The 9,592-nt window shown below is 33.4% G+C and overlaps 1 protein-coding gene across 1 annotated transcript; it reads left to right on the forward strand.

Annotated features, from left to right (window-relative positions):
- The first annotated feature begins 5,015 nt into the window (after positions 1–5,015).
- LOC126891641 (uncharacterized) lies at positions 5,016–8,768 on the forward strand. Its single transcript, XM_050660868.1, has 3 exons — positions 5,016–5,418; positions 7,725–8,696; positions 8,752–8,768. The coding sequence occupies exons 1-3, from the start codon at positions 5,016–5,018 to the stop codon at positions 8,766–8,768; spliced, it is 1,392 nt and encodes a 463-aa protein (XP_050516825.1).
- The last annotated feature ends 824 nt before the right edge of the window (positions 8,769–9,592 follow it).

A 9,592-nucleotide genomic window follows, 5' to 3' on the forward strand; every position in this document is an offset into this window, starting at 1 on the left:
ACCTTACTATTTTACTCACGAGTCTTTGCAGGTCTTTTTAACTATCGGCTATTATTACTGTATCATCTGCATATCTGATGTTTTTAACTAAGACTTCATTTACTCTTATGCCGACTGTTTTATCTTCCAGAGTTTCTCGCGTTACCTCTTCAGAATAAGTGTTAAATAATAGAGGTAATAGTATGCAGGCTTGCCTGACTCCTTTCTTTATTTCCATTTCTTCAGATGTTTCTTTTTTCATTCTTACTATTGCTCGCTGATTGTAATAGAAGTGTGTTATTAGTCTTAAATCTCTTTCATCTAGGTTTTTAGTTTTCAGAATTTCCATGAGTCGATCATGTTTTATTTTATCAAACGCTTTATTGTAGTCTATAAAACAGACGTAAAGAGGACGGTTAACATCCAAACATCTCTGTGTCAGCACGTTGAAGGAGAATAATGCCTCTCTGGTACCCATACTATTGCGGAACCCATATTGAGTGTCACTAATATCCAGTTCCAGTTTAGAGTGTATTCTGGCGTGGATAATTTTCAGCAGAATTTTCAAGGTATGTGACATTAAGCTTATGGTTCGGTAGTCACTGCATTCTTTTCATTCACTTTATTTGGCAAACACACAAATTCTAATGTCAACAATTCTCTAGGGATGATTCCCGTAGTATAGGTAGCGTTGAACAGTTCTATTATTATGTCCAGGTTTTTCTCGTTGACCAACTTTATCAGCTCGCTAAGTAATTCATCTGGACCAGCAGATTTATTGGTTTTCATAGTCTATTGCCTGACTAACCTCTGATTTGGTTATCTCTGGGCCCACATCTCCGGTTTGGCTATCTACGGATGTACTAGCTTCTATCTGGTCATGAAATAGTTCCTCGATGTACTCTTTCCATCGTCGTTGTTTTCGTTCTCTGTCCATTATAATATTTCCATTTTTGTCGAGCAATATATTTGAGGTTCTTCTATCTCCTATTCCGGCTAGCTCTTTGCCTTTTTTATGTAGGTTGAAGTTGTCATATCTGTGTTGCAATTCTTCTAATTCTTTATATTTTTCAGAGAAGTAGGTTTCTTTAGCCTCCCTTCTTATTTGGTTTTGAAGCTGTTTATAGCGGGCCTTATTGATGGTTTTGTTTTTTCTTCTTTCATTCATCAACTCTAGAATTTCTTCCATCATCCATTCTTCTTTCTTACATTTGGTTGTTGTGGAAGAATATGGAGGAGACTTATATGCAACAGTGGATGCAACAGTGGATGCAACAGGTTGAGCTGGTTTCTAAGGTCCTTGCCTTGTAGATGATGTGATCAGTGTCAATGTACTATTTCCTTGTACATCTACCTCAGTTTTACCTCAAAATACAAAATAAATTAAAATACTTGGGCCATGTGTTGAGAGGGGAAAGATATGAACTCCTTCAAATCATATTGGAAGGTGAAGTACAGAGCAAAATATCAGTAGGAAGACGTCAGAACTCGTGGCTGAAAGATCTGAGAAGATGGTTTGACCGATCATCCGCAGAAATTTTTCGTGCAGCAGTTTCCAAAGCTACAATTGCCATTTGGATCGCCAACCTTCGAAAGGAGACGACGCAATAAGAAGAAGAAATTTTAAGTCCAATTTTTTTATAAAAATTATCTACGCACGATTAGGTCTTAATAATATTATTAGGTCTCTAATATTAAGAAAAATCAATATAGTCCATGTGGTGAGACCGCTCCCGTCTGAAAAAATTTCCCGTTCTGATTCGGTTTTTTTGCGGATTCCTATTAAATAATGCCCCCTTTAAACAAATCTGAAGGGTGCCGGGCAAAATTTTTGGGCAGAAATTGTTTAAACAATTTTTTTAAACAAATACAAAAGATCACCCCTTTTGGCTCTGGAAAATATGTTTTAAGATTTATTGGGGTCATTCTAAACAAGAAAGGTATTTTAACATTTTTCTCAAAAGTTAACAGTTTTCGAGTTATTGGCGATTTAAAATCTGAAAAATGCTAAAATACGCACTTCCGAGGCTTAAAAACTCGTGTAAATTAGTATTTTTGAGGTTGCCATATGCTTAAATTTACATTTAAAAATTCATCTTCAAAATTCTGAAGAGAGATCGTTTCGTTGTGTTTTAATTGTTAATAATGCGTGTTCATCCGATTTTTTGCCGGTGCGGCGCGCTCTTTTTCAAAAATCTCCTATTTGCCTCCGAAAAATATTTTTTTTTTAGATTTTCTGGGTAATTCTCAATACAAAAGCTTTCTTGTCATTTTTCTCAGTAGTTAACAGTTTTGTAGTTATAAGCAATTTAAAATCTGAAAAATGCGGAAATACGGATTTTCAAGGCTTGAAAACTAAATGTAAATTATTGCTTTTTAGGTTACCTAGTGTTTAAGTTGAAGTTTAAATATTCTATTTTAACTTTTTTTGAGTAATCGGCGTTTATTTCAATATAATCAGTTGTTTTTTAATTGTTAATTATGTGCGTCCACTCGACTTTAATTGGCAGAAATTGAAGGGCTTTGAAATTGAATGAAAAGCCTCAAAAAGGTAAAAGTGAGAAATGTATTTGACTTTGAATGTTAAAAATAATATTAAAAAATCCAATAACAACTTTTATTGTTTTAGTTTAGATAATTCGATGCATCATGCCCTATGGGACTATAGTTGACAACAGTATTAATCAAATTACTTGAAACTCGAGAAAAACCGCCTTTATTTAAAAAATGTCTCTTATTACATTATTCCATTAATAGTAAATACCCAAAGATATATGTAGATTCAGAATTTTCTATTATTGACTGAGTTCGGGGTGGTTTCAACCCTATAGGTGTTAAACAGTGTTTATTTCTTTGTCTCCATCAACTTGTTGGAATTGTTGACGGGTGTGTTTGGTTTTGTCCTTTTTATTGACGGACCTTGTTCAATATCATACAAACAAATGCAATAATATAACGTGACAAGCCAAATTTAGGAAAAAATTACATATCGCTAAATTTTCATTACTTGAGTCACTTCTAGATTATACATAGTCAGGCTCACGGTCACTGTCATCAAATGTCAAGTCAACTTTACTATTTTTCTTTCTAGAATCGTCAGAACTCAATAATTATCCGAAACGCTTCTGCCCATGTTCGCCATTTTGATGTGGCTTGTTATTATGTCGAGTAGATACTAGAGACAAACTAGGCCTACGCAATAGTGTGACCATAGATTTATCCGTCCGTCTATTAGCCCAGTAAATGAACGGGAAATTCGGCGATACCGTGTAATTTTCAGGGGCAACTCCGAATTGCATGAAAATTTGGATTTAGGTTCTAATTACCCTCCATTTCAAAGTTGAAATTGTGCCGTTGGTTGCTTTTACTTGGGGAGTAACAGTCACCGCTTCTCGGGGGTGAAAAAACATACGTTCAAGATAAGACCGGAAATGGATAAATTGACTGATTTTAAGCAACTTTTGTTCTATAGAGATTTTTACGTAACTCAGTACTTTTCGAGTTATTTGCCATTAAAAATGTTGATTTTTCGACAAAAAAACTACGTTTTCAGACGGTTTTTCGCAAATAACTCAAATAGTAAATATTTTATCGAAAAAAATATGCTTAGCAAAAGTGTAGCTTATAAAAAACCCAAAAAAATGGTGTATCAGTAAAGTCTATCAATCAAATAAAAACAAAGTTGTAGCTCATGAAAAATACGTTCTTATTCATCTAATTCCAAATCGAATATTTTAAGGTGAAATCACCGAAAAATTACGCACTTTTCAGGAAAAACCCATTTAAACTTTTTTAAAGTGTTTATAAAAAGCTTTGTTCTAATTGTTAACAAAAGTTTTAGCATTAAAAATAAGCGAGTTACGCTCAAAATAAAGTTGGCCCTCTTTTTTTTGTAAAAAATCATGAAAATCTCGCCGTGTTTAGCTCCCCAAACGAAATTAATCGCTACCGCTTTACAAACAATTTACTTACCTATCTATTTTTTATATGATCTATCAGTCTCACCGGTTTAAAGTGTTTATTTTTGAAAGGGTTATAATTGAGAAAGCTTGAATGGGTCACTAATCACGAGTGTATGCAAATTTTTAACAGCTATATCTTAACCAATTTTTGTCTTACGGAGAAACAAAATGAAACTAGCATATTTATAATAGTAAAACCTACATTTTTTTACTCTTTAAGATTTTCCTTATGTTTTGGCCTCATTAAATTTATTTCATTCGAAGTACCTGGCCTATTTTCTTGCCCAGATATTGTACTAAATTTTTTGTTTTCTCTTTAATTACCTTTCGTTAGTACTAACTAGTCGTGGTCGTCAGTAAGTAAGAACAAATTGAATTGTTAAGTCGTTTCCTGTAGTTATCAAGTGTCGCCAAAAAACGCCGGTTTCAGTTATAGTAAAAAATAAATTAACCCTTTCTCCCTCCTTCCTTCACCTTACTAATAACTGAATACTTCTCGACCTACCAGTTAAAATAAGGTAAGAATTTTTTTGTTATTATTTCCATACAGTCCGCTTTAAATTCGATTGCGTAATAGACCAGCATAGCCCAATCGCCACCCCATAAGTTTGGCCTTCTAGCCGGATCGTCTTGAATCAATTTCGTTGTTGCTTTGCCGGTTCAAGATCTGATCTATCGTATTTTTCGCATTGGATAAATTTATTTAAAATTATAATTGTAATCGGTATAGTATATTTGTCGTGTTAAAATCTAATTAAATCGTAGTGTACCCTTTTTTTGTCGTGTATCGAAAAACCTTGTTCTTCGGTCGACTATAGTTGGAACATTGAATTCGTGTTTTTGCTTCTGAACCCATCACTTAGTGAAATCGATTTTGATTAAGTAAATATATTTGATTTGGATATTTTGCAAACCTAAAAATAATTTGTTTGGATTTAGTTTAATAAAATTTTAGTAATTGTTGAAAAAATATATACACCTAACTACTATTCTTGACATATTTTGGGTTTTGTTCCATTTTATTTCTTCATCATTGATAATTTTTTGAAAGAATTTCAATATTTATTATTAAACATGCCTAAAAGTCAAAACGAACTAAAATTGGAGCGATTATGCTCTAAACGTGAAACTATCTTTCGTAGGGCTCAATTATGTTACGATGCCGGGTCGGCCTTAGAAAAAGATCCAGAAAATGCCTCAAAAATGCGTAACTTTGCAGTTAGATATAGTACTTTCGAAAAAACTCTATCAGAATATGAGGAAATTGTTCAAGATATCGTTATATTAAAACAAGAGATGGAGCCAGATGCTGGCGTTGCATACCATACGCATTTAGATGCATTTTATGATCTCTACTCCAATATTGAATATTTAGCTTCATTATTAATAAATAAACCTGCTGTTTTGAGTAATAATCCCAATAGTACTAATAATTCTACTATTAAAATGCCCAAATTTGAATTAGTTAAGTTTGATGGTGAAGATATATCTCTGTGGCCTGTTTTCTATGAAAATTTCAAACAATTTGTTCATAACAAAATAGAATATCCCAAGTCCGATAAGCTACAGTATTTGTTGAGTTGTATTTCCGGGAAAGCCTTGAAAAGCTGTAGCTCAATAGAACCCATTCCTAATAATTATGACATTATTTGGAATATGCTTGTTGAAAGATATAATGATAAAAAATATTTGTTTAATCTCTATATGGATCGAATTGTTAATTTTCGCGGTTTGCAATCTAATAATCCATCATATTTGGAAATATTTTTGGAAAAGTTTGATACTAATGTTTCTGCACTAAAACGATTAAATCTCGATAATTTAGATGATCATATTTTAACTTATTTAGCTATGTTAAAATTACCACAAGATACCATAGATTCATTTGATTTAATAAGAAATAATAATGATTTACCCGCTTATGATGATTTATTGAAATTTTTACGCCAACGTAGTAAATCTCTTATTAAAAATGATAGATCAAGGAATTCCAAAAATAATTTTTCGTTTCAAAAACCGAACAAATCGTTTCATTTGCAAGAACAGAATACGTATTCCTCCATAGATTGTGTTGTTTGTAAAAAAGGCCCACATTTAATTAAAGACTGTAAGCACTTTTTAGGGCTACCATTTGAATCCAGATTTAAATTAGTGAAGGAAAATAATTTATGTTTAAATTGTTTTTCTTCAAAGCATCGAGTATCCAATTGTCCGTCAAAATTTTCTTGTGTTGTGTGCAAAGCTAGGCACCATTCCAAGTTGCATAAGCCAAATACTACTCGGCCTAATGAGAATGTTCCATTTCCCTCCACTAGTACTGAGCCTACCTCTGGTTCTTCTGATAATCCTTCTAGTTTACATGTCCGCCATTCTAAAAATATCCCAAATGAATCAGAATCGAGTTCTGTTAGTCTGTTTGGGACAATAATGGTTAAAGTTGTTGATAAATGGGGTAGTGCTCACAAGGTTAGATTTTTGTTAGATAGTGGTTCTTCTGCTAATTTTCTTACTTTTGATTGTTCCCGAAAATTAGGCCTAAGTTATTCGAAATTAAATTTGACAGTTTCTGGTATAGGAGGATCAACCACCCCGATAGTAGGTAAAACCAACATTGTTATCTTTTCCCATTTTGATAAAAAAATACAATATCCTATAGAAGTGTTGCTTATAGACACAATCTCTAATAAGTTGCCAGATCAACCAGTTGACAAAGACTGTATTAACAGTATAGAACACTTGAAATTAGCTGACCCGAATTTCTTTTTTCCTGGCAAGATAGATGGTATTTTAGGCTTATCTGTCTTTTCAAATATCATTGGTTGTAATAGAGTGTCATGCGAAGATTCTCTATCAGCTATTGAGACTAGTTTAGGTTATGTAGTCATGGGCTCAGCTGCACCAAATTTTGAAAAAATCCACACATATTTGTCTTTCGTCTGTAACCCTTTGTTGAATTTAGATTCCTTGGTCGAAAGAATGTATGAATTAGAGGATTTGCCCACTGTTACTAATAGTTCATCAGAAGATGAAATTTGTGAAAATTTATTTTTAGAAAATGTATGTAGAGATGCAGATGGTAGATACGCAGTTTCATTGCCGTTCCAAAATGATCCTAATGTACTGGGTGATTCTTTTGTTCTTGCTAAAAATAGATTGTTGTCCTTAGAAAATCGCCTAGCACCAAACCCAGAACTTAGAAAACTTTACTGTGATATCTTTCAAGACTATTTAGACCAAAAGCACATGAGTTTAGTTCCCATTCAAACCATTGATTCGTTGTCGTATTATATTCCCCATCATTGTGTTTTTAAATCAGATAGCCCTTCCACTCCTTGTAGAATAGTCTTTGATGCCTCTATGAAAACTAGTAAAGGACCGTCATTAAATGAAATTCTTTATAAAGGTCCAAAATTACAAAATAATCCTACCACAATATTGTTGAATTTTCGTCTTTTTCCAATCGCAATTGTCGCTGATTTGAAACAAATGTATAGGCAGGTTAAAGTGGTTGAATCTCATTGTTCGTTTCAAAGAGTTTTGTGGAGATTTGATACCAATGATCCTATTTCTATTTTCCAATTAAATACTTTAACTTTTGGAGTAAAAGCCTCACCATATCTTAGTCTCAGGGTAATAAAACAATTATGTAATGACGAATCTAAAAGTTTTCCTGATGCTATCATCCCAATTTTAAGAGATATGTATGTAGACGATTTTATTAGCAGTTTTCCAAATGTTTCTGAAGCTATAGTTACACACACTCAGTGAATTTGTTTCAAAAAGGTGGTTTTAAATTAACCAAATGGATGTCGAACTCGAACGATCTACTATCGACAATCCCCGAACCCCTTCAATTGGTCAAAACCAAACAATTTGATAAGTCAGTCTCCAAAGTGTTAGGATTGCAATGGGAAGAAAAATGTGACAATTTTAGTTTTGGGTTAGAAATACCCTCATCGACCCGTTGTACAAAAAGAAACATGCTCTCACTTGTTGCTCGTATGTTTGATCCCTTGGGATTCCTATCTCCTATAACCCTCTTGCTTAAAATTTGGATAAAGAAACTTTGGACTCTAAAGGTAGATTGGGATAGTACCGTACCAAAAGAAATCGAAATAGCATGGGAAAAGTTTCAAAATGAATTTCATGTCCTATACAAAATACAAATTCCACGCCATATAGCAGTTACACCTAATTCGTCGTTGTCTTTTGTAGGATTTTCAGACGCAAGTGCTGCTGGATACGCAGCCATTGTTTATTCCAGGGTTGTTAATTGTACAGGTCAAGTTAAAGTTACTTTACTGTACTCTCAATCTAAAGTATCTCCAATGTCTAAAATAACTCTTCCTCGATTAGAGCTTTGTGGAGCGCTTCTTCTCTCAAAGCTTCTTTCACATGCTATTGAAACTTATTCTCCTAGACATAATATTGATAAAATTTTTGCCTTAAGTGATTCCATGATTGTATTAAATTGGATAAAGTCCTCAGAGAAAAATCTCAAAATATTTGTTCAAAATAGAGTTGTTACAATTCATAAGATGGTTCCGTCAGAGTATTGGTTTTTTGTTCCTGGAAAGGAAAATGTTGTTGATTGCGCCTCTCGAGGTTTGTTTCCTTCTTCGTTAGTCAACCATTCCACATGGTTTACTGGTCCAAATTGGTTACTGTTGGAGCCAGAATATTGGCCTATTCAGTCTGTCAACGGACAGGAAATTATGATTTGTGATTCTGAATATAGATCACAAACCTTCTTTGGTAATGTCACTCGTGTAATTTCTCCGCTGTATACTCTTATTGAATATTTTTCCAGTTGGTCGAAACTTTTAAATTCCACAGTATACGTATTGAGATTTCTTAGAAAATTGTCTTTAAATAAACGGATATCTCTATTTGATTTAAAAATTGCAGAAATTGAATTAATTCGAGCTGTCCAGCAAAAGCATTTTTCTGAAGAATATAAAGCCCTTTCTCAAAATCTCGTTGTAAAATCTTCCATACGTCGTTTGAATCCATTTATTGAAAATGGAATAATTAGAGTAGGTGGACGTTTGTCCAACTCCCAATGTAGTTTTGAACAAAAACATCCGATTTTGTTGCCCAAAGCCGATCCTTTAACCATTTTGTTAATAGATTATTTCCATAAATTGCATTTACATGCTGGAGCGTATTTGTTGCAAAATCTTCTGAGAACAAATTATTGGATACTATCTAGTCGTCAGGCCATCAGAAATAGAATTTGGAGATGTAATCGTTGTTTTCGTCTTAATCCTAAACCTACCTATCCTATGATGGCTGACTTACCCGCCGTAAGAGTCAATCAGGCAAAAGCCTTTTTACACACTGGTGTAGATTATACTGGTGCGTTTTCCATTACTATAGGAAAATATCGTGGCGTAAAAACTCAAAAGGCTTACGTATGTTTGTTTGTTTGTCTAAGTACGAAAGCCATACATCTTGAATTAGCCTCCTCGCTCTCTACAGATTGTTTCTTAGCCACTTTCAAAAGATTTTTATCTCGTCGTGGAAATTGTAAGGTTTTATATTCAGATAATGGCACAAATTTTGTGGGTGCCAAGAGAGTCCTCGATGAAATATATCAATTAACTACTTCAAAAACTTATAAAGATGCATTCCAACAGGAACTTAATAAT

Source organism: Diabrotica virgifera, chromosome 1 (assembly GCF_917563875.1).
Source record: "Diabrotica virgifera virgifera chromosome 1, PGI_DIABVI_V3a".
Taxonomy (NCBI): Eukaryota; Metazoa; Arthropoda; class Insecta; order Coleoptera; family Chrysomelidae; genus Diabrotica; species Diabrotica virgifera.